Source organism: Phragmites australis, chromosome 6, assembly GCF_958298935.1.
Source record: "Phragmites australis chromosome 6, lpPhrAust1.1, whole genome shotgun sequence".
NCBI classification, from domain to species: domain Eukaryota; kingdom Viridiplantae; phylum Streptophyta; class Magnoliopsida; order Poales; family Poaceae; genus Phragmites; species Phragmites australis.
The window spans coordinates 11,782,789-11,808,612 of NC_084926.1; the positions used below are offsets into that span (position 1 = coordinate 11,782,789).

A 25,824-nucleotide genomic window follows, 5' to 3' on the forward strand; every position below is an offset into this window, starting at 1 on the left:
CTTATTATCTATGATGGGTTACTTAAAAAGTTGTACTTGAGTTGAAGGATCTTAGGCCTAAGTATGAATCTGTGCCTTCTGAACTTGCATTGCTTAGTCAGGCCGGATGTTGAGAAATGTGAGAGTTGTTTGATTGTTGTGGATGAACTTGCTGAGCTTCGGAATGTGCATACTTAAGTCACCAGTCGGCTTGAGAATGCCGAGAATAAGCTCCTTAAGGAGGAGTCTAGGTCTACTCTCTTAGGCGCTTGCAAGAATTGTCTTTTGCTTGCAAAGGATGTTGAACTAAAAGATAAGTGTCTTAAAGAGTTAGAAACTAGATTGAATAGTGCTAGGTGTTCGAAGGATATGCAGCTGAATTGTTCCACCTGCGTTATCTTTTAGGACAAGCTCAGCTGAGTTAGAGGGCAAGTTCAAAAGCTTTTGACTGAAAATGAGTATCTCTTCTCTCTAGTGAAAAAGTGCTCAGAGAGTAAAGGAAAAATGAATTTGATCTTGAACAAGACCAAGATGTGTGCTGACAAGATAGGTTTGACTCTTGGGATGGGTTTTGGGAGGGCGGCGTACAATGGGGATAGTGAAACTGTGTTCACCACACCTATTACCCCCGATGCTGAGAAGTTAAAATCAATATTACACCACCACCCATCAAGAAGAAACTCATACCACAACCCATCATGAAGAAACCCGCACCATAGCCCAAGAAAGCTCCACAACCTAAGGTTAGAGCTCTTGTAAAAGAGCCCAGAGTGACTAGTAGCCGAGCTCTCGAGAGACTTTAACATTGCACATATTGTTAGAGGGAGGGTCACTTGGTTGGTGTTTACTTTCGCCGTAGGAGAGATGAGTAGCGTGCGTGGGAGTGGAGTACCCGATACATGTACCGCCTTTATGTTGGTGTACATAAGTTTTTTCCTCGCTCCCACCTATGAGTCCCTAGCACTTTTCAGTCTCTTCCTAAAGGTGTTACCCGACGTGGATCATACCATGGCTCATATAGTTTTGATTCACGTGCTAGAGGCCTTGTGTCCCAGCATATTGGCAGACCACATTTTCCCCACCATGGCACTCGCTCTCAGCGCACTTGTATTGATTTACTTGCACCTGCTTTTACTGCTTCAGGATGGATGATCCAGTACTGGATTCCCAAGAGGTGTATCACTAACCCCAGTACTGAGCTATTCACCTATCTTTCTTCTTATATGTAGGTGGCAGGTGAAGGCCTAGAGAACAAGTAACTCATTGACTTCGGTTGTTCACGCCACATGACCAGAGACTCATCATGGTTCTCCAGCCTCACCTTGATGAAGCATCATAAGTATATCACTTTCGAAGATGATCGGAAAGGTAAAGTGAAAGCCAAAGAAATGGTAAAGGTAAATGAGAGTTTTACTCTTAAAGATGTGGCTTTGGTTGAGCATCTAGGATACAACTTACTTTCTTTATCTGAGTTGCATGATGAGGACATGGAAGTGCGCTGGAAGCGCGATACTTCTCAGGTTCTTAATTCTTCTAGCGTTTTGATTTGCAAGATTTCTAGAGTTGAGAGAGTTTTTGGAGCTGATTTTTCTGAGTCTTCTGGTTCTTCTCAATGTTTACTTGCTCAACTTTCTTCCGAGCTTTCAATGTGGCATAGGAGACTAGGGCACATGAGTTTTGATTGGCTTACTCGTTTGATTGCCCTAGGCTTGATCCGAGGATTGCCCAAGCTTAAGTTTGAGAAAAACCTTGTTTATGCTTCTTGTCGACATGGCAAGATGGTTGCTGCTTCTCACCCACCAGTCAATCTGGTGACGACTGAACGATCAGGAGAACTTCTCTATATGAACACCATTGGTCATTCCCGGGTTCGTTCGACATGTAGGAAGTGATATGTACTTGTCATTGTTGATGATTACTCTCGCTACTCTTGGGTTTTCTTTCTTGTGAGCAAGGATGAAGTATTCTTACACTTTTGGATCTTGACTTTGAGATTGTTTAAGGAACTTCCTGATGCATTAAAAGTAATTCATAGTAATAATGGCATCGAGTTCAAGAACTATCTTTTTTATGCTTTCTGTCTTGAACATGGCATTAAGCATCAATTTTCTACCCTATACGTTTCTCAGTAGAATAGCGTGGTTGAGAGAAAGAACAGGACTAGTGAAAATGGCTAGGATGATACTCGATGAGCATAGGACTCCTAGGAAGTTTTGGACTGAGGCCATTAGTATAACATGCTACATCTCCAATCAGATCTTCTTGCGCTCGATCTTGAATCTGACTTCTTATGAGTTGCGCTTTGGGAGGAAGCCGAAAGTTTCATATTTGAGAGTTTTTGGTTGTCGGTGCTTCATCCTAAAGCGTGGCAATCTTGACAAGTTTGATTCAAGCTCTTATGATGGCATTTTCTTAGGGTATTCTCTTCATAGCTATGCCTATAAGGTTTATAATATTGACACTACCGCCACCATGGAATCCTATGATATGACTTTTGATGAGTTAACTCCCTGTGCTAGTTCTATCTTTGATTGTGTGGGTGATCAGGAGATGAGCGAAAGCATCTTTGTAGATGGTGACTTTTCAGCTCTCAGTAAGGACGAGGATTATCCACTACTCATGACTATACTTACTTCGGAGTTGGCTCCTTCTTCTTCTACTCTAGCAGAGGGTTCTGCTGTCTTTATATCCACTTTAGCTGCTCTCGAGCCTCCACCAGATGTGTTTGAGGGGGAGATTCTCTCACAGCGTAAGGCCCCTTAACACATTCAATGGCGACACCCTTCACAAACGATGATTGGAGATCTCGATGAGAGGGTAATGAGGTTAAAGTCCGCATCTCATGCTCACTTTATTGATTCTGTATTTGTTGCTTCTTTTGAGCCTCATGATGTTGGACATACTCTATCTAATTCAAATTGGATCAATGCCATGTATAAAGAGTTAGAAAATTTTGAGAGAAACTAAGTTTGGATCCTTGTAGAACCAGCTCCCAATGTACACATCATAGGCATGAAATGGGTTTTTAAAAATAAACAAGGGGAGGATGGGTACGTAGTGAGAAACAAAGCTACACTTGTAGCTCAAGGTTTCACTCAAATTGAGGGAATAGACTTTGGAGAGACCTTTTGCATTGTAGCTAGGCTAGAAGCCATTAGGATCCTTCTTGCATTTACGACATCGAAGGGTTTCGTGCTTGCAGGATTGAGAGTGGCGACTAGAAGGGGGTGAATAGGTGCCTCAACAAATTTCTTATGAAATTGGTGGCCTTCTCCTATTTGATCACCCAACGCACCTCTAAAAGAGAATCACAACAGAACATAACACAAATACGCAGCAGAAAAACTACACCTACCCAGAAAGTCCAAAGACTCCGGAGATGGGACCGGAGAGTTTGGAGATTGGACCGGAGAGTCCGAAGATTCCAAAAAGATCAAAAACCAAACTTGAAGATTCAACAATAGATGGGTCTCACGGTTGGAATCGAATACTAGGTTCCACAATAAACCAATTCATGACTCATCCCCACATAAAGGTTAAATCTTGAGAAAAGATCACTCAAGGATCAAGAGATGAACACCAGATGAAGAAGATCTTCAACATGATGATCTAAAGGTAAGGAAATTCAAAACTCTATCACATATGAATGTGTATGTGAATTTTACGCCTTTAGTATTAAGAAGAACAGCCTCCCAAGGTGTTAAAATTTCAGCTCAAAAAGAAAAACAAAAATCTACATTGAAAAAAGAAAAACTTGCACATAAGGCAAAACAACCAATAGAGGGAAACTAGAAGTAGAGGCATTCAAGCATATGTAACAAAATAAACTTTATTACTCAAAGTGGTTAGCCCTATTTTAGATAGATTGCAAAGATTTTCCTCTCAAAACTCTCACATATTACTTAGTCTAAGCACTCATCATCCTCTTCTCTAAAACCCTAACACAATGCTCTCATATGGGTGGCACAAGAGGCTCAAATGGTTGGTTCAAGGCTCTCTCTAGCCTTACCCCTCTATTTATAGGACTAGAAAACTTGACATCTAAGTTTCCTAACTTTTTCTCAAAATACCCCTTTCATGTAATACACTCCTACCTACCATCGAGGATATCTTGGTCCATTTTATTCCCCATTCATCGGATGACCGCGACACCTTTACGACTTAGCTTCGCCTTGACACAAACTTCACAATGGTGTCATGTACTCCTCCTGTCCTTCCACGGTTTTAAGGCCAAACCGCAAAATCCTATGCACGCTACTCTAAGCGTGACACGCCACTTGCTTACACATTAAGCAAGCACTCCGATGTCGACGTGTGTACTTCAGCTTGCGATCCTGACCATCGGCAAGTCTCTCCTGCTCCTGATCCCTCAGGCCGCCTTGTCACTTGCATCGGTATCCCTTTCGCTTGACTTTGTCAACACACTGTCTTCATCCATCTTCCAAGCTTTGCTTGATCTCCACGTGTACCGCTAGGATCACCCCTGACTTCATCTGGTCTCCTTGATCGTCTGTCACCAAGCACCCCACTTGGCCCTGATCACCCGCCGTCGACCGCCAAGTTGCATCCGTCACCTGCACACTATGAGACAAGCAAACACATATCTCCAACTCCATCTGCAGTTAGTCCATAATCAAAATGCACAATTGAAAACTCAAATCAACACAGAGCACATTTCAATCAAAATTCAAATTCTGCTCAACTGCGGACTCTCCAAAGAAAAGAGCGAACAATACGCAGAAATGCGAACTCTCCGAGAAAATGTGCGGACTCTCCGCACATCCTAGTTCACTTCAAAACTACAGACTACCTGAAGAATTTTGTAGACTCTCCACACATCCTAATTCACTTCAAAACTATGGACTATTCGAAGAATTTTGCGGACTCTCCACACAACCCAGGCAATCCGAAACTTGGCAAACCAAATTGACAACCTTGTGCATCATTCATCATATATAAACCAAAGCGCATTTCAACTTGGTTTCTTGAAGTTATATCAAATAGATGTCAAGAGTGAATTCCTAAATAGTTTCATTCTGGAAGAGGTCTATGTCAAGCAACCTCTGGGCTTTGAGCACCTAAAATACCCACATAGAGTATACAAGCTTCAGAAACCGTTATATGGGCTCAAGCAGGCACCTAGGGCTTGGTATGATAGGCTTAGGTCTTTCTTGCTAGAGCATGGGTATGTGATGGGATCGATTGATAAAACTTTGTTCACTCTTAGGCATGGTAAAAATTTCTTACTTGTTCAGATTTACATAGATGATATCATTTCTGGTAGCTCTTCTCATACACTTGTGACTAAGTTTGTAGAAACTATGAGCAGGGAGTTCAAGATATCGATGATGGACGAGCTCAACTTCTTTCTTGAACTTCAAATCAAGCAATGCAAGCAAGATATATTCGTCCACCAGATGAAGTACGCCAAGAAGCTGCTAAATAAGTTTGACATGAGCGACACGAAGCCCTTGGCTACACCGATGGGTACCTCGATCGTGCTTGATTCTGATGAAGATGGCGAGGCGGTGGACCAGTGGGAGTTTAGGAGTATGATTTACTCACTCATGTACCTGACGGCTACAAGACCTGACATCCACTTCGCCATCTGCTTGTGCGCTCACTTCCAGGCTTAACCACATACGTCTCACCGCCAAGAGGTGAAACACATTCTGAGGTATCTCAAGTCCACTTTTGAGTTTGAACTTTGGTTTTCTGCTTCATCTTCACTTTCTCTTCGAGGTTTTTCGGATGTAGATTTTACTGGTTGTAGAATTGATAGGAAGATTACCTCTGGTACTTGTCATTTCTTGGGTACTTCTCTTATGTGGGTCGTTTAGTAAGCAGTCTAGTGTTGCGTAGTCTACTTCTGAAGCTGAATATGTAGTTGTCGCTACCTGTTGCTCATAGATTTTGTGGATGGTTGTTACCTTTAGGGACTTTAGGTTAAATTTCAAGAGTGTGCTACTTTTGTGTAACAACTCTAGTGTCATAAGTCTAGCCAAAAACCTAGTCTAACATTCCAGAATCAAACACATAGATGTGAGATCCCACTTCTTGAGAGATCACAATGAGAAGGGAGACATTGACTTGAAATACATTGACACCCAACACTAGCTAGCCGACATCTTCACTAAGCCTCTAGATGCTACTAGATTTATCCATTTGAGGAGAGAGCTTGATGTATGCCATCCTTATGGCATTGTGTGAGGGGGAGTTATTTTTGTACATACTACATCTTACTCTTGTTGCATTTTCATTTACATCGCATGTTGTAAGATATTCATAGTAGTTAAGCTTCACTTATATGTTCATTGCATTTTCATGTACTAGTTGTAAATTTGTGCTAGGTGTAGTATATATGACAAATTGTGCAAGCTTAGACTCTTTTTGAGATAGAGCATAAAATCTGTTGAGCTAGCTTGTATTTCTAAGAATGAACTTAAAATATGAACATAATCGCTTGTCACCCTTGAGTGTTTGCTTTAGCTTAATTAGTGCTTAAATTAGTGCTAGTTCTGTGAAAAACTTGTGCTAGGTTGCTTTGTTCAGTTTAGCGGATTGAGGCTCTTTGGCATTTGTCTATGTAGATATTTATCCCATAATTAATCTTTGGGAGAGCATATGCTCTTTTGTGTCGTAAAGGCACAACTGATCTTGACTTTGTGAAAAATTACATCACTTAATCTTATGTTAAATTAATCAAATGAATGATCAAATTTGAGTTAAAATTTAATCCAATACGGTGGCTTAATGCTTCATGTAGTTTGCCAAATAAATGAACCTCTGGTTGCTAAAGTTCACTTGAGGATAATAAAATGATCAAATGATAAATTTAACTTGTGTCTTTATAATGTGCTAAGAATGTTTCTTTTTATTTTGTCAAACTAAGGTTTGGATTGATATATGTGTATTTTTATAGCCCATCGGGTTGAACTTGGTTATCTAGTTTGAACTTGATATAGCACTAGTTTCCCTAATCTTTGCACTGATCATGAAACTGTGGATGTTTTTGTGGTGATATCCTTTTTTATAATTGAACAACTTGATAAAAATTTGCCATTCTCTCGGTGCTTGTAACATGGAATCACTTTGAGCCTTTGTGTGCCTTTGAGTTATATTATTTACTCATAGTGCTTTGACATCTCTAGTTCTTGCAAGTGCTTTGTGATCTATATGTGAAGCTTTATAGTCTGCATCTCATTTGCACATCTTTTGCATTGTCGAAGGGGAAAATTTGTCTCAAAGGAAGAGTAAAAAAAGGAAAATTGCTTAGAAAGGGGGAGTTTTTGCATTCATGTGTATCATTTTTGTATTAATGATTAATTCATTGTCAACAAGGGAGAGAAATTGGTGCTTCAACCGGTGAAGAGTATTTTAGGAACAAAGAAATTTAAGGACCAAGAAAGCTCCCAAGAGCTATAAATAGAGGGATAGAGCTACGAGTGAGTCTTAAGCCATTAATTTGAGAGCCTAGTGATAGATTTTGGAGGAGAGAAGATGATAGACTTGGTCTTTGTAATAAACTAAATCTTTTGTGAGAAAAATGACTTTGTAATCTGTCAAAAATAGAGCTGACATCTGTGCTTAATGAAGTTTATTTTCTCGCATGAACTTATATCCATCTCCTTCCAGTCTCCTTCTGGTTCTCTTGCCTTCAGTGCAAGTTTTTTTATTTTCTTGTTGATTTTTATTTTTGCCTTTGAGCTATAATTTTTCAACACTAGGAAGTTGTTCTTCTTTTTGTTAGAGGCATAAATATTCATATACTCATGTATTTAAGAGAATATTGAATCTCCTTGTCTCTAGAACACCAATTTGGAGAGTTGATTCTTTTAGTGATTGTCTTTTTGTTGTGTTCTTCATTCAAGTTTTAAGCTTTTGCGCTCAAAGACATATAGAATAGTCTTGAATAGAGATTATGGCTCATATTCCATTCGCGGAGTTATCTTATCTTAAAACTTTCTTTCTCAATTTATCTCTCTAAAATTTATGCTTCTATTTATACATTTTTTAAAAACGTTGAGTGAACAAAAAGTAGACCACCTATTTCGTACAAAATTTATAAAACACCTATTCAACTCTGTCTAATCACCTATCTCAATCTTACTCATTACCGGTTGGCAGGGTCATGTTAGAGATGCCCTCGAAGGCTAGCTGATGCACACTCTCCATACTTCCTCCTTTTCGACGGTCGACACCATGCCTCAAGAGCACATCCAATGTTTTATTGTGCTAGCCCATCTATACTCTACCAGTCATCCACGTACATGTCCTTTCAAGTGTGTTGCTGCGCTACTCTACATGGACCACAGCCAGTGTAGCTGCATCTCTATCGCCTCCCCCTGCTTCCCCCTTAATTTAGTTAAAACGCGAACGCCCACCAACAAAAACTTGCCATAAAGGAAATCAACCCCAAACTTTATTCCACGTCCAAAAACTGTCCAATTCACTCTCCCCTTATCACCGAGCTCATCGATCCTTACCCGAAGTCACGCTCGATGAGGAGATCTCATCAGACTGCCGCCCTCTGCTACCGCCATGGAGCTTGTGCAGCCGAGTCAGTACGCTCAGTCACCTAGCATGCAGTTCTCACTGCCGTGATCCCAGAACTGTAACCTAAGTTTATATTTCTTTTTGAAATTCTTTAGTTCACATCCTGAGCGAAATCTTTTGTGTCGAATCTTTTTTCAATTGAAATATTTTAGTAAGAATTGTTTGAGTTCAAAATATTGGGACGGAATCTGTCACTAGATTTTTTTGTTCCTTTTTATTCAAAAGTTTTTGCTTGATCAAATGAAAAGAAACGAGATGGAGAAGGAGGAAAAGAAACGGAACAATTCTAATGTTCTTGCGTCCTTAAAAATTGCTAGGATATGGGTTGATGGACGAGTGGATACACTTTATTAATTAAAAAATAGGCATTTGTGTTATATCCCTCTACCTAGATATCTTTAGAGTTCCCAGATTAAATGTTTTCTCATAAAATCGTTTCGGATGTTCACTGGAAGAACGGATATGGTTTTAATGAGCTATACCTAAACATAAACAAAGTTTTGCACACCTGTAGAAAAACATTTAATCCTTGCTAGGATATGGGTTGATGGACGAGAGGGTACACTTTTATTAATTAAAAAATAGATATTTGTGTTATATCCCTCTACCTGGATATTTTTATAGTTCCCAAATTATATGTTTTCCAAAAAAATCCTTCCCGATGTTCGCTCGGAGAATGGATATGGTTTTAATGAGCCATACCGAAACATTAAAAAAAGTTTTGCACACAACTAGAGAAAAACTATTTAATGCTGCCTAGCATGACATCTGTCTATAAAGACCCAAGCTCTTGATTTGAAGCAGCCAACACCCGCATCCAAAGATTTCAGCCACCTCACAAGGCAAAACTAACTGCTAGTTAGATCGATAGCCATGAAACATCTCGTCCTCCTCCTCCTCCCGCTTCTGGCCATCTCCCTCCCCTGCACTGCCGGGGTTGACACCCAACTGGTCTACGACACGGAGGAACATGAGCTGAGCAGCGATTTCCTATACTACATTCTCTCGGCTGACCGCAGGACAAGCGGCGGCCTCGGGGTCTTACATGAAAACAGACCCTGCCATTTCTTCGTGGTCCAGGCGCCCGGAGAGGCTGCCGTTGGCATGGCCGTGAAATTCGAGTCGTATACCGCTTCATCTGACGGGGCGGTTCGCCTTTCGACGAACGTCACGATCGGATTCGACGTCATCACGACATGCGTCGAGTCCATGGACTGGTACGTCACCAACAGCTCGCTACTGTCATCTTCGGAGCCGCATGAGCACGTGGCCGTCGGGAAGGACGAGGATGAAGACTACATACGATCACCGGCCATGGTGTTCCGCATTGAGAAGTACGACGGCGCGACGGAGGGCTACAAGCTGGTGTCGTGCGCCGGCGATGGGCCGTGCAAAGATCTGGGCTTGCATACTTCTGGGTAGATGACGTTGCTGACCACTACAAGCGACTCACCTTTGGCGGTCGTGTTCAGGAAGACACAGAAGAAGAAACCAAATGCATAGATGGTTCCATTCCTAGGATTCATGCATGCCGCATGCATTTGTTCTAGTCGTGCACACCCGTATATAGCAAGTTCCATTTATGTTGTGTAGCCTTATGTATCGGCTTGCACTTTCTACAATAAGAGACTATATGTGTGATCAGCAACTGAGAGTAGTATTTCCTTCTATGCCTTTATGAATTGTACTTAGTGGCAGGATTTTGTTTTTTCTTGAGATTACAAGGAAGACTTATACACAGACACACACATGTCACACACTAAACGTGAATATGCACCATTATCACACGACTAGAGACACACGTACCTCTATGGCACGCATTTAAAACACTAAATGTATTAGCATGTGTGTGAATATGTGTGCACCAGGATTTGAACCTGTTGTGGTGGCACCACCCAGGAATTTGGTATTGCTAAGCAACGGACAGAACTCCCATATACATTGCTAATTCAATGTCTTAGGCTATTTCAGCTGTTGGATCAATTACAAGCCAGTTGTAGAATTTTAAAAATGTTTCAAGTACATGCAGCCGATGCTCTCCGAGTTGTAGCTATCTCATGCGTGCCTCGATCGCTATGGATGTTGTCCGTGCGAATTATCTGTCTGGCAGAAGTGAAATTTGTGGGCTACGTGAATGGCAACGTCTTGTTGGAACGTCCATAGTCCCAAACTGCTCCACCATTTTTTTGAAAAATATTCTCTGCTGATGTGCTGCAAACCGACGCTTCTGCAGAACCAGCCGGATGACTGACAGGTGTCCCACGAACTAACCTCAAAGCATTCCGAGAGCCAACCCCACGAGCGTATGCAGCCAAAGCCGACATGGAACGAGCCGGAGCATGCATGCAGCAGCGCAAAGGAATTAATCCCGACGCAAATTACTTTCCTAATCAATCCGGCATCCGTGCATGCGAGATCCTGACACAGGTGACAAAAGAGGTACGCCCATCAGGAGAAGCGCAGCTCACAGGCATGCAAAGCACCGAGCCACGAATTCTTGGATCTGTGGCTCCACAGTTTATTTGCCTGTCTAATGAGGACTAGGATTTCTTGACTTGATAAACGGACGCCCTAAAAAATGCGTTGGTTTCGGGCTAGCCAAAGCTCATATGCGCAACCTGCAAAACAAACTGGCCAGGTCAGACGGAGTTGGTCTGTCAGTTCATTTCTTGGCCCCTCGACGAAATGCAGGATTGATGTTGCAAGGATAGCCTGACGTCAAGAAGCAGTTTTTCCCAGACATTCGAAGCGAGCTCACAGTGTAGGAGGATATGTACTTTCTACAGTAAAAGACTACGTGAACGACGACTGAGAGCTGGTATTTTCTTTGATGTCTTTAATTATGAATTGATATTTAATTAGCGGCAAGAGTTTGTTTTTTTCTCGATTACAAGAAAGATGCATATCCTGTACATCACTACACATGCATGGCACTCATGCTACACGTGAATGCACCTCCTACCACACATTTAGAGACACATACCACCATGACACGCTTAAAACATTAAGTACACTAGTGTGTGGGTAAATAGATAACACCATAATTTGAATCCTTGTCGGTAGAGTCTTACTCTCACAACACCACCACCCTATCAGGAATTTACTTTGCTAAGCAGCAGGTGCGACTTCCCATATCCACAGCTAATTTAGAAAAGATCAATGGCTTTGGCTATTTTAGTTGTTGGATCAACTGCCCACGAGTTACAAAATTTTTTGGGATTTGCAGAGACAATAACAAAAGGCAGCCCCATATAGGCAATTACAACTACCACCGGATCCACCACTACCGTTGGATGCACTGCCACTACTAGCAGTTCTACGTGCAACCGGCCCCATGCAAAGGTTTTGATATTTTGACTTCCAAGGTGAAATTCGCCATCTTGAATTTAAAAGTTGTTCCTTTGTCGAGTTAGAAGTTTAACTTCCAATTTGAATTTTTGAAGATCAGCTTGAAAGGTTAAGGTGTCTAGTTCCCTAATAGAAAACCTTAGGAGCTTCAGATTTTTCTATGTTGAAAGTTCCATATTCAAAATCAGAGTTGTCAAAAGTTCATGTTTCCATCTAAAAGTTTCAAATTGCCAACATAAGACGTAAATGTTCTGGGTAGCACTAGCATGGGTACTATATATACCAACTCTAGCTCTTCAGACTCTGAAAGCAAAGCAAACATCACCGTCTCAAAAACATTTCGACTCCCATCTCAAAGCCAAATTTCATATAGCTATAAGCTACCGGCCGCCATGAAACATCTCATTTTGTTAACCAGCCTGGTCGTGCTCTTGGCCCTGAGTTCCCTGCGATGCAACACTGCGCAGCCGATCCACGACACGGATTTCTATAAGCAACAATAAAAGGTGCAAATTAAAAAATTTATTTGAAAAATATGTGTGGCTTGATATTAATACTGGATGCATTTTTATTAATTACAAAATAAATATTTATGGTATATCCCTTTACTCGGATATCTTTAGAGAACCCAAATTAAATATTTTCTCGGGCAGATCCTTTCTGGTTTTGGTCAGAAAATGGATACGATTTTAATGAGATATCCTGAAACATAAAAGAAGTTCTGCAAATGTGTAGAGAACATTTAATGCTTTCTAGCATGACTACACTCGATAAAAACCCAGCCCTTGATAGTTTGAAGCAGCAAAGACCCATATACGAAGGTTTCAGCCAAGTCACAAAGGCAACAACCACCGCTAGATCGATAAGCCATGAAGCATTTCCTCTTGCTCCTTCCGCTCCTCGCCATCTTCCTCCCCTGCATCGCCGGGGTTGACACCCAACTGGTCTACGACACGGAAGCCCATCGATTCCCGATACCACATTCTCCCGGCAGAGCGCGGGATCGGCGGCGGCCTTGCACCTCTGCTTACGAATACTGCACATTCTTCGTGGTCCCGGAGCGCAGCAAGGCGGCCGTCGGATGTCGACTAACGTCATGATCCGATTCAGCATCATCACAACATGCATAGAGCCCATGCACTGTTATGTCACCGACCGCTCGCAGTTGTTGTCGTCGGGGCAACTTTAAGCACGTGGCGGCGGGAAAGGTGGAAGAGTGCCAACGCCATACCGACGTAGGTGTTCCGCGTCCCCTCGTGCCTGACCTCTAAGTCCTCGGCTAGGCGGGCATCGAGCCAGTCGTACTCAAGCTCGTCAAGTATATCATGGAGGCGGTGGGCTACGTCCTGATCTGGAGCAGTTGGGGCGAGATCCGCGGCAATGGTAACCATCTTCTCGATTGGTACCAGATCCTCCTGGAGCACCGCAAGGTCGATCACCAGACCCAGCAGTTTGCCCACAGCCAGGCCTCTGACAGTTTGACATCCGAATATAGGAGAAACCGGCAGCAGCCATGGCAGGCGGATTCGATTTGGGCTAAGAATCAAGACGGCTTGCGTACTTTACAACGACGATGGTGTTCCCGAGGATGGCATAATGACACGGGAGATGAGAACGAAACCGTCTTTGATCAGCTTTCAGAGCTTTGATGAGCAACAGTGGTCGTCGATGGATTCAGTTGCCCTTTTTTCCCATGGCTTGCGAGGGGTGGGGCTAGATGAATAGGGAACGAGAGCTGCTCCTCTAAAAATAGCTAGGATGGAGGAGAGTTTTAGGAATTACTAAAAATTGAGAACAACATGGAAGAGCTGTTGGAGAGACATTTAGACCCAAAATCTTTAAAAATAGCTATAGAGAGTAACCGGATACCGTAAAGAGCCCTATAACTAAATAAATGCTGGGTAAGCGGTACCACTATACGGATACGATACATACTATCCAATCTAGCTTTTCAGACTCTTGGAAAGCAAACAACACTGACTCAAAACATTTCCAATCCCCTCACGAAAGCCCATTTCCACATCTCATGCTACTCAGCGTCCTGGTTGCGCTCTTGCTCCTGAGCTCCCTCCGATGTAACGCCATGCATGGAGCCAATCTACGACACGGACGGCCAGGAGCTAAGAGATGACGTAGGCCTTCCGGCCGACCGTAACGGCGTAACCTCGGCGGCGGCGGCCTGGACCTCAATGCCGCGGACGGCAACCTGCAGTGCCCGCAGCGCGTGAGGTTCTCGGACAACACTCAATACGAAGGCTTTCCCGTGCTGATTGCGCCGTGGAACGCTTCGGCCAGTGCCGCCGGGGCGCTCCTCCTTTCGGCCGACTTCAAGCCTTCAGCTACACCTGCAGGACGGCCTGTGCTGACGATCTCGGGTGGCACATCCACATGCAGGATGGAGGCCGCCGGGGCTAGGGATCGGTTTCACCTGCTGTCCACCACGTTGTTCCGCATCGAGAGGCAGGACGGCGCACCGGACGGCTATACAAGCTGGTGTCGTGTGCCGGTTGGCCATACGACGGCCGGCGGTGCCTTGATTTGGGCCTGTACTTGGTGTACGTGGAATGAATAATTTTTTATCCACTATGTGAAAAAACGTCAAGGTGACAGGTCATAACGACATGGGTGACAGGTTTTACACGTGCTATTTTGAATACGTCACTGATGACTAGTTATTGATGACGGGTAAAGACTCGTTACTATTAAGATCAACGGTGACGGGTCATAACCATAACCCGTTACCTATAAATGTCTCTCATACGTTAGGGTGGCAGATATTAGTGACGGGTAACCTATTCACCCGTCACTTATATTCGTGACCCGTCATCTATAAACGTCTTTCATGGCAGATATAAGTGACGGGTAACCTATTCATCCATCACTTATGTGTAGATTATCATGCTGGATTGACATGCTTCCTAGCAGTATTCTAGAGCGTAGCTAGGATTTAGCAGCCGTCTTCTCCTAGCAAACAACAACAACGTCCAAATCTATATTGACAAACACTAGCTAGAATAGTATTGATCACAGAATCACAAATGTTACTAAGTTCAATCAATTTGTTACAGAATTACAAATATTAAAAATTTTCGATCAACTTATATTACATAAGACCTCACAACTTAGGAGTTCTACAGTGGAACTCTCCATATGGGTTAATAACTTCAAACACTAAGAACTCGGCGATCCGTCCTTATAGTGCACCATCATTGAAAAAATAAGCTAATTTTTTTTTTGCATAATTTGACGTATAACCAAAGTAATGTTATCATAGAATTAAAATAATTACTGAAATTAGTTAAGAATAATCTCATATTAAACTTACATCGGAGGATTTGATATCCTTCATACAAAGTGTGAGGAGCATGTTTCACGCAATATAGAATCTGCAGGCGTTACCCGATAGTTGTTGGTGTCACTGCTGAAAAGAAAATTTCAGCCAGTCTCAGTTAGATTGGGGCCTTTGCTTCTAGTGTTAGATCAAAAGAAAAAAAAGCGACAGAGAGTATTTGGTGATATGTTTGGTAGTGCTTACCGCGAAACCGGTCTTGTGTGTCGGTCTGCGGTCATCTTTCTTATCGTAGTCAGGTTGAGCTCGAAGGTACTTGTCAAAAGCTCTACATAAAGATGGATCGATTAGGGAGTATTTGAATGTTAGAAAAGTTAAATATGTAAACTAAGTCAGACATAACTTACGCGTCGATATGTTCTTTTACAACATTGTAATCATGTTGTCTAACTTTGCCTTTTGGTCCTACTAGTCTTGACAAGTCAAGGTAGAACACCAAGTCCCACTTGAGGCAAATGACCAATAAGATCTAATGATCATTGGTGTTGTGGGCACCCATCAAATACTAAATTTTAGAATATTTTTGCATTGTCCTGGCCATATGGTCCATAGCGTAGTCGGGGTGAAGTTGGATTACAGATATTGTAATGGCCTCAGGGTAAAGACATGCGATGGAATCCTTGTTTTTCTTTGTTTCTTTCATCAAGTGTCTACAGATAAGAACATAGTTAGATTCAAGACTTAGTGATATTAATTCATGAATATTCAATTTCAAGGGACTGATAATGTGAAGATCCGTAATAACGAAATGTCCAGACCACCAAGGTTGAAGAGGTCGTATAAGTCATTCAAACCCACAATAAAGTAGATGTCTTCATTACTTAAGAGGTGTCATCGTTTATACTGTACGACTATAGATGTAGCATTGCTGTCTCTAGAAGCCTGCATGTAGTAATTATGCAGATCGACACATGCTTTTCTCGCTCTTGCTAGGTCATCTACATCATCATAGGTTTTCCATATTGGAATTCGTGTTGGTACTAGTCCACGATGCTCCAATGTTTGTGGGCTTCTTTGCCGGTACAATGACCTTTGACATTTTCGGTGGGTGCTTCTTAGAGCCTTTCTTCTCTACCTCATTTTTCTTCTTCTTTGGACTCTCTGAGGGAGACAAAATTGGATCTAGAAGCGAGGCTACCAGATGCGGAGGAGAAGGCAGTGGAGCCAACTTCTCTAGAGGAGAAGAAGGCAACACCTTCTCTGGAAGTTGGGGGCGCGTTGGTGGTGCACTTGGAGCTCGCCCAGACTGGGATGCACTAGAGACCACGATGTCGCCCCTCTTTCACTAGATCCTTTGACGAAGAGCTTCACCTAAAGTTGTGGCTTCATCATTGGGGGGAGCTCCAACACGTGATCGATGGTATTGCTATGTACTATATCCACCGTAACCATGCATAGCTTGCACGTATTGGGACCGTATGTAAGATACGGACGCCTAGAAGCACATGGCCCCTTGCAACCTCGATGTGATACCTACCATACTTGATTACAAGGGTGCAGGGCATGAGCCCTTCTAGCAGGTCAATCGTATCCGGCTCAGTCACGACAGCAACTACTTGTTGCTCGACCTCCTTGGAGGTGCAGCTACTGTTCCCTGCAGCTCCAAGACTAGCTTTCGCTGGCATGGAAATATGTATTCCCTATAACGCAAGATGCTCCATGACGTTTGCGTAAACTTTTAGGGTCATGTCCTGTGTCAATGCCCGTGTCAATGCATCCACGTCCACTGTAGACCTCTTCCTTTTCTTGTACATCCCGAAATCTTCGAGAAAGCTATATTTTCAGCCCTGAGAACTTGATACACCTTGCACTAATGTTTATTGAACATATTTATCCTAGTTTTACAAATATTTTGTTTAAAAAACATGCATGTGAATAATTTTGTTGGGAATCCCATGAGTTAGGTTTTACCCTAGTTTTCCTTTATCATCCTTGTCGCTATAGTATGGTTTTGGGTTATGGAAGGGTAGATGATGCTTAACCTTACTTTGGGATAGTGATCATGATAATTAATCTACGAACTTGATAATGATCCTATGCAATAATGATAAAATATGATGGAATAATTTTTGTAGCAACATGGCATAGTGAATTTGAGAAAGTGGTATGATAAGGCTGGTATGTGATGTACAGTTGGAAAAGTGGTAGTCTTGATCAAATATAATGACCAGTTCGTGAGGTGACTTTTCTGTGTTTACAGTACAACCACAAGCCTAATACGGGACGGGCTTAGCCAAATAATTTGCTTTACTCTCAGCATAGTGTAGACCATCTGGTAGTACGGGGAATGGAAGGGATGAACTTGTTTTGATCCGAAAGGTGTAAGAGGGGGCTTCTGTTGTTGAGGTGGAATCACATGGTGGTGAAACCTTAGCAGCTAGACATGTACTGAGAGGGGCATTGTAAAGGTTTTGTAGTGGATTCCTAGCGCACACATCAGTAGTGTGTAAGAGTTTTCTGTCGGGCAACGGATGCTCGGTAAAATGGGAAGAAATATCTTATGGGTAAAGGATAACCTCTACAGATTTAAAACTGAATATTCAGTCATGCTCACGGTTACGAGCGGCACTAAAAACCAACCTTGATTATAACTTGATATTTTGATTAGTCTGGTCAAATGTGATGGTGAGAATCATAGTTGATGGTCATCAGTCATATTGGTTGGAACTGTGATTCAGGGGGTTCAACTTTAGTGGATAGAACTTTATTTGAGGTGGTCAGTGTTGGTTAAGTCAAGATTGATGGAATCTTGAGGTGGTTTGTTATTCACTTAATTATTATCATTTTTCAATTGTTTTTACTTAAATATTGTCTCATGCAAAAGAGCTATTTAGTCATATCCTTGTTAAAACTTTCATATACATACTATTTTTTCACAACTTGCTAAGTACAATAAATGCTCACTCTCGCTATCACCCAAACCTAGTTGGAGAAGGTATCAAGAAGTACGCTGAAGATGGATCGTTCTAAGATGCTTTTTACGTCGATAATGCATGTGAAAGAGTCGTAAAAGATTAGAGTAGTATTAGTTCGTTTAGTTTCGTTGTAATTTATTTGGTTCTCCGACCCATTGAAGGTCACTTTTGTAAGACGGTTAATTCGATTAAGTATGGATATTGTAATGATTATTATCAATGAAGTCACTATGTGTTAGGATTGATTACTGGGCTCAATACATAGATAAGATTGGTTTACTTCTGGAACTGGTCTCAACATTAATTGACTAATGTGACCCAAAATTATGATATTTTATGCGCTAAAATTTATGAAAATTTCTCTGGATACATTGGAACCAATAGGAAAGTTTATTTAGAGAAATTTGATATCCTTTTGGCCATGGGTGCATACTGACCAACATTATTTGTGATCATGTGTTAAATCTTATGATTAATTTTATGTAGGTCCATAATTACTTTCACAATCTCAGCTATTGCAAACAAGGGCAAGCCGAGATACTCGACGATTGAACAACAAGACTCGACACTAGAAACTATATCACGATGACTTGACCAGCAACAAAGACACAGACGATGGACTCAAACTCAACAACGCGAATACTGAAAACAAAATTGCGCCGGCACAAAGTGGTTTGGACAGCGAAAAAACTAAGATCTAAATATTTTTGTGGGACAATTTTCTAAACTCTAGGTAATGAAAAACGATAAAACAAAGGGGATAACTGAGATTACCTAATGGGCAACCGAGGCTCTGATACCACTTGCCCGATCTTTCGAAAGGTAATATGATAAGTCGATTAGTGGAGCTTCGACATTGATGATTCAAAAGCTCCGAACAGAACAGATCGAGAACCCTTGCAACCACTACACCACTACTCTGTGATTATCAACCGTGCCAAGACGCGATTGACCTCGCCAAGAAGGCTTTTTCTGCAAGTAAATCAAGAACACGAGCAAGAACAGGTAGATGCAATCTGAATATTGCTAATTACCAATAAAGTGCTCGAGTTGGGGTTCAACAAATCGATAAACGACGAAACTGTCTAAAATAGAATAATCTAAGCTAAACTCAAATCTAAAATACTATGGCTACTGTGTATATATAGGAGGGAAGTGAGGAGGTCAACCTAGGGTTGTGCAGCCGTGAAAAGAGACGTGCACAACCTAGACTCCGACCCCGACACATACAAGACCTAACAAGGCCCAAAATAGTAGCGTATCATCTTATTTCTTTGACTCTGACTAAAGTATATGGAATATTTGGTCGAGCTCATATCCATTGGAAAAGGCTCGTCGTAAGCTTTCCAGAATGTCCAATGTTGCCTAAAATGAATTTCGTATGAGAGAGTTATGCCTGTTTTACTGATGTGTTGTCATGGGACTCGATCACGACCATGACCTCAATCATGACCACGACTAGAGCTCAGCCTCGAGTCTGAGTAGACTTGGTCTTCGAGGGGTGATGTCCGGGTAAAGTTGTGATGCTTCTCTCATGTCTCTAAGCAACAAAATAACACAAAAACTTAGTAGCATTCTATTCTTTACGAAAAAATATGAACAATAAGAAACGAATTCACCTTATGTGTATCTTAGATAGCCATGGACTCATCATACCCCTTGCTCCTAGCGTGTGTTCGTAATCAGGCGTCCTCGCAATACTTTATATTTGGATGTATTGTTGGATACGATGAGAGGATGCCAATATATGAAAAACAAAATATTATCGGATAGCAAAATCGAGTTGCCTTTTCACCTCTATGTATATCCTCTTTTAAAAGAAAAATATTTTTGTTTGTATCACTGTAGCATGATTACATTATTTGAGTAAGCATGTACAGAGGAAATATGGAGCATTCTCCAACCACACTGCACATCTCGACGTACAAAACACATCCGAAACTCAGAAAAAAAGAGCATTTTTTTCTTTGGCAAATGCTAGTACACAATCTAGTTCTCAACTTGAGAAAACACTTCATAAATAATGTTTGTAGTTAATAGGCAGACCCTCAATGATATATATCTTTGGAATAGATTTAGATTTCAATAGGTTGTCGATAAACTCAAAAGGATTTGCCCGCATTTGTGATACAAAATAAATGCTGTGTAGTATACCACCACACGGGTACGATATATAACCACTCTAGCTGAATAAGCAAACATCACCAACTCAACATTTCAACTCCATCACAAAGTCAAGTTCCATATATATCTACCAGCAATGAAACATCTCATGCTACTCAGCATTCTGGTCGCGCTCTTAGCCCTGAGCTCCCTCCAATGCACAGCCGCGCAGCCGATCTGCGACATGGACGGCCACGAGCTAGCCGACCGTACTACATCCTACCAGCTGATCGGAGCCTCGGCGGCGGCTTTAGCTTTGCTTTCTTGGAAGGCAGCTTACCCATGCCCGATGTGCGTGGTACTACTCAACGACCATCATGAACCATCACCACTGGGCATGCCCGTGCTGATCGCGCGGCCGAATGCTTCCGCCCCGCCCCTGGCCCGCTCCGGCTCTCAGACGACGTCGAGATCAACTTCCACAACAGGAGGCTGATCTTCGACTGCCAAGAGAGGTTCCCAAGGAGTGGCACCTCTGCAGGTAGGAAGCTGTAGACATGCAGTGGCACGTGGCCGCCGGGCGGATGGATCGATTGGGGCCCCACCCGCTGTCGAGCAAGGTGTTCAGAATCGAGAGGCACGAAGGCACGCCGGAGGGGTACATGCTTGCGTCGTGCACCAGCTGGCCTGAAGACGGCCAGAGGTGCCATGGTCTGGGCCTGAATATTGATTTTTTTTAAAAGGTAACTGGGCAGGAGATTTGTTAATTTTATATCAGTAGAGAAGGAGAAAATTTATAACAATAAACTAAACATGATAATTAGCGCAATAGAAGAAAAGACGCAAGACTCTTGTCTCCCGCAATGCACCATGCCTTAGCCTCCCCTTGATTTTCGCCACTAAACGATCGTCAAATTCTTGTTGTGTTGAAAAACTCTCTTGTTCCAGTCGTTCCATAGCCCCTATATTATCAGAATATGACGAGGGATCAAAGAGCCCTATGCGACACCCCTACATGGAGCCGATAGCTCTCCACCAATGGTTAACAGTATCGAAAGCATCATAGGCCGAAGTGCCGATGGAAGTCCCGGTGCACCAACTGAAGCCGGTATCCCATACCCGCTTGGAGAATTTGTAGTGAGCGAAAATGTGGATTGCCGACTCATCTGTGGCTCTACGGAAAGGACAAATCCTCTGATTCGGTCATCCCTTTCTTAATGAGCCTGTCTGTTGTCCAAATTCGATTCTGGAATGCAAGCCACAAGAAGAACTTACACGTCAGTGGCGCCCAGACCTTCCAGATCAGCTGCTCCATATCAGAGGACGTCAGTCCTAAGAATTGTGTTTAGTAGGCGAAGGCCACTATGTACTTTCTATGGGATGTGAGGTTCCATATGATAGCATCAGGGATATTTTTTATTTAACTGGACCTGCTGGAGGCGTGACCATAGGAGGATAAATTCGACAAAATGTTGAGCGGAAGTAATGGCGTTAAAGTTGATATGCCGCACCCAAGTGTTGTTGTGCAAAGCCTCCCTAAGCTTTAGCTGCTTCCTTTTGGAAATCGCAAAGATGTTTGGCGCTAACCTCCTCACCGAATCCCCTTTAAGCCACGCCGAGTGCCAAAAAGTGGTTGTTTCCCCGTTTCCAATGATGATCGTGGTAGCCGCATCAAAGAGTGCTCTGTCCGTGTTAGTGCAAGACGTAGGCATTCTAACCTAGGGTTTATTTTCTGCCGTCCACTCATATCATAACCAACGAAGCCGAAGAGCTCCTGCCAATTTCCTCAAGTTCAGGATGCCCAGCCCACCCAGTTTTTTAGTCTGCAAACTTATCTCCAATTTATTTTACATTTGCCGTCTACAATCCTATCCGTACCAGTCCACAAGAATCTATGTCTCTTGGAGTCTATTTCATCGAGGATGCTTGCTGGGGACCTCCAACGCAGTCAAATACTAATAGATTGGCTATGAGATAAATACTGATGTTACTAAAGCCTTACATTCAGACGGATTCAGATGCCGATCTCGCCGATTTGCGAGCCTGCATGTTGATATGCATGGAATGAAGTGACTGGACGTAAATCACAAGCCTTATGTGGTCGTGTTTCAGAAGCATACCAAGTGAGCCTTTTGCACATAAGCGCGTGTATACGTGCTTAATAATGTAAGAATAAGATCTCATTGATGATTAGCGTTTAAGTTTGAGTGTGGAATGGTGTTTTTTTCTTTTTTAGAGGCCTCTTGTATCGCCTCTAAAAAGATGAAGTAGCGGCTTTCACTCTCCACATCTACAGTGTGCACTTCTTTAGCTTCAAGAGAATAAAAGGAGAAAAAAAAAAAGAGGCTGCTCCTAACTCCAGCCATGGCGACGCCACCGTCGGGCCGCGGCGGCGCCCTCATCAACGAGGTGCTCACCGAAGATGAGCTCCGCGCGGTGCTCACCCGGCTGGGGCCCGAGGCGGAGCGCGACGCGTTCGGGCTCGTGTGCCACCGCTGGCTCCAGATCCAGAATTCCGAGCGGCGGCGCCTGCGCGCGCGTGCCGGCCCGGACATGCTGCGCCGCCTCGCTGCGCGCTTCACGGGCATCCTCGAGCTCGACCTCTCCCAGTCGCCCTCCCGCTCCTTCTACCCCGGTGTCATCGACGACGACCTTGACGTCATCGCGGGGAGCTTCCGCAGTCTGCGCGTCCTCGCGCTGCAGAATTGCAAAGGTGCGAATGTCTCCTCTGGCGTTACCTATCTGTGCTGCTTGTCTAAGCGAATTAGGCTGGAAAATAAGTTTATCTTTTTTAATGGATGAGATTAGTATCTTCTTGGTGGACATTACAATTTTTCTTGGTGGTATATAGTGCATTTTGGAGTACATAACGTGAAGTTGATTCAGTTCTACTTGATGTTAGTCTCATGTAGCATCAGAGAGATACTTGTATTTTGTAGTCCTAGGTATGCTACTTCGAGTTCATATTTCAATTTATCCCTGTTTGTGAAATAACTCTCTGGTCTTTGTGAAGGGGAATCCTATATGTACTACTTTTACAGCTTAGAGATGAAGTTCGGACCTTTTGTTGACTACGCCCTTTTAACAATGTTATAAATAGTACATTCTTTCTAACTTATTTCAAAGAATGAACCTTTTTGGCCATGCCACCATTCTTCCATTTCATCCTTAGTAGCATGGGAAGCAGTGTATATTTTTAGAAATTAGGGTGTGTTTCTCTCGAATATTGTTAAACGCGACTTGTTTATAAAAAAAGTGAAAAGTTATGTGCAAACCTTTTTCTTATTGCAATGTCTCTTCAGTACGATTCTCAAAGATTTCACTTTAACTTTTAATTGATTTTCTGATGCTCACTTTTTTTATGACTTTGCTTCTATTTGTATAGTTTGGCTAGGTAAAGCTGATGACTCTATCATTCCGTGGGTAAATAGTTTTACTTACCCAAGTTATGTTCTCCTTCGATGGTCTCCAAGTCTTTAACTCTGTAATTAATAATGCTAATTTGGTATCCTGTAAAGGTATGATTGTCACGGAAGGTTGTGTATCTTTGTTTTGGTGCACTGATGCAACTGTGAAGTGAAGTGAACATCTTATAGTGCCATTTTGCTGGCTTTAGGTGTATAATTTTAAGCATGAATTGTTGTGTTTACTTTTAGTTATGTGTTTGTGAACCTAAAAGTTGGTTTAAGAAACACATCGTGTGACCTTTAATTTATGTTTGGCATTGTGTTTAATGACTTGCATACCCATAGCTGTATGATGACTATGTTTGTAACTTCCATTGTTAGCTGTAACAAGTAATTGCTGATTTATTTTGGAATTTCCTGCCATTTCCTTAAATAAAATCTATTGGGTATTACAGTTGCTACTGTTCTTGTGTCTCACAGGTATCTCTGATGTTGGAGTGGCCAAATTAGGAGATGGACTGCCATCTCTGCAGTCCCTTGATGTTTCTCGCTGCATAAAGCTTAGTGACAAAGGTTTGAAGGCAGTTGCACTGGGTTGCCAAAAACTGCGGCATCTGCATATCACAGGTTGCAGATTAATAACTGATAATTTATTGCTTGCTCTATCAAAGAGCTGTTTACAACTGGAAGAGCTTGGAGCTGCAGGATGTAACAGCATAACAGATGCCGGTATCTCTGCACTAGCCGATGGCTGCCATCATATGAAATCACTGGACATAAGTAAATGCAATAAAGTTGGTGATCCTGGAGTCTGTAAAATCGCTGAGTTTTCTTCATCATGCTTGGTGTCACTAAAGCTGTTGGACTGCAGCAAAGTGGGGGATCAGTCAATCTGTTCATTAGCTAAGTTCTGCCATAACCTAGAGACTCTTGTCATTGGTGGATGTCGGAACATTAGCGATGCATCCATAGAAGGACTTGCTCATGCCTGCTCCAGCAGCTTAAGGAGCCTAAGAATGGACTGGTGCTTAAAAATAACAGACATGTCATTGCGAAGCCTGCTATCTAACTGTAAACTTCTTGTGGCTATTGATGTTGGGTGCTGTGACCAAATAACGGATGCGGCATTTCAGGACAGGGAAGGAAATGGGTTTCAGTCTGCATTGAAAGTTTTGAAAATCAGCAGTTGTGTTAGGCTCACAGTTGCAGGAATCAGCAGTGTGATTGAATCATGCAAGGCTCTTGAGTACCTGGATGTTCGGTCATGTCCGCAGGTTACGAGAGACAGCTGCGAGCAAGCTGGGTTGCAGTTTCCTGGTGGCTGTAAGGTGAATTTCTCTGGCAGCTTGTTGGAGTCTGATCCATCTATTGATAGGTTCTTCTAGGATCTGCTATTAGCTACCAGCATCCAAGATTAATGTGAACTGTGAATTGCTGCATCATGTCGACGAGTGCTTGACTGTGATTATCGCGTATTATCAATTAAGTCTGTGCAAGGACCGGAGAACACCATGGATGCAATCCATGAGTGATATGCGCTGCTGAATTCACTTGGGATGTAATCTATTATGTATAAAGTAGCACCAGTGCCCGTGCAATAAGTTCTCTTAACTATGAACGTATATGCATTTTGTATTGTGGCAACTCCGACAATGTATTCAATTGAATGTACATTGTAATACTGCCTGCGGTCAATGTATTCTAGATCTGTTATTCTGTGCATAGCGTACAGATCTTTGTTTTGTGCTGCTTTGCAGTGCTTGTTGCTTCATGCTAACACTACTGCCGCCTCGACTATAAATGGTGGGGTATGTGCGGCTCATTTTCCGTTCTTGACCCACACATTTATCTGCAGTTCACAAAGCAAACATGCCGAGCGAGCGAGAGAGAGAGAATAACCAAAAGCCTACTTTTTTTTAATTATATAGTACCCAAAATATCTTTACCATAGGAAGGTACCAGCTTCTTTGTTCTCGAGGACTAAGTACCAGCTTCTTTGAATCGCTTCTTTCAACCTACCACATACATCCAATTAGGCCTATGTATTGCACTCAAGTTTGTCTCGCATCTATTCTCGTAGCTCACTTTTAGCACATCATGTTCCTTCTCTTTCCGTTGCTTGCATTCATTGCTGTATAGATCTGGTCATATTCGCTGGTGCCACCGT

General features: G+C 42.5%; 2 protein-coding genes across 2 annotated transcripts; both read left to right on the forward strand.

Moving 5' to 3' along the window:
• The first annotated feature begins 9,408 nt into the window (after positions 1 to 9,408).
• LOC133922958 (alpha-amylase/subtilisin inhibitor-like) lies at positions 9,409 to 9,957 on the forward strand. The gene has a single exon (XM_062368458.1). The coding sequence runs from the start codon at positions 9,409 to 9,411 to the stop codon at positions 9,955 to 9,957; it is 549 nt and encodes a 182-aa protein (XP_062224442.1).
• Positions 9,958 to 22,528: 12,571 nt separating this feature from the next.
• LOC133921690 (uncharacterized) lies at positions 22,529 to 25,373 on the forward strand. Its single transcript, XM_062366669.1, has 2 exons — positions 22,529 to 22,963; positions 24,138 to 25,373. Exons 1-2 carry the CDS (start codon positions 22,615 to 22,617, stop codon positions 25,040 to 25,042), a joined length of 1,254 nt encoding a protein of 417 aa, XP_062222653.1. The 5' UTR covers positions 22,529 to 22,614; the 3' UTR covers positions 25,043 to 25,373.
• Positions 25,374 to 25,824: the final 451 nt, after the last annotated feature.

Bases quoted from the DNA above. Each gene is read 5' to 3' on its own strand.
- LOC133921690 (XM_062366669.1), top strand. From the start codon at position 22,615: ATGGCGACGCCACCGTCGGGCCGCGGCGGCGCCCTCATCAACGAGGTG. The intron at 22,964-24,137 runs GTGCGAATGTCT...TGTGTCTCACAG, and splicing joins CGCGCTGCAGAATTGCAAAG to GTATCTCTGATGTTGGAGTG.
- LOC133922958 (XM_062368458.1), top strand. From the start codon at position 9,409: ATGAAACATCTCGTCCTCCTCCTCCTCCCGCTTCTGGCCATCTCCCTC.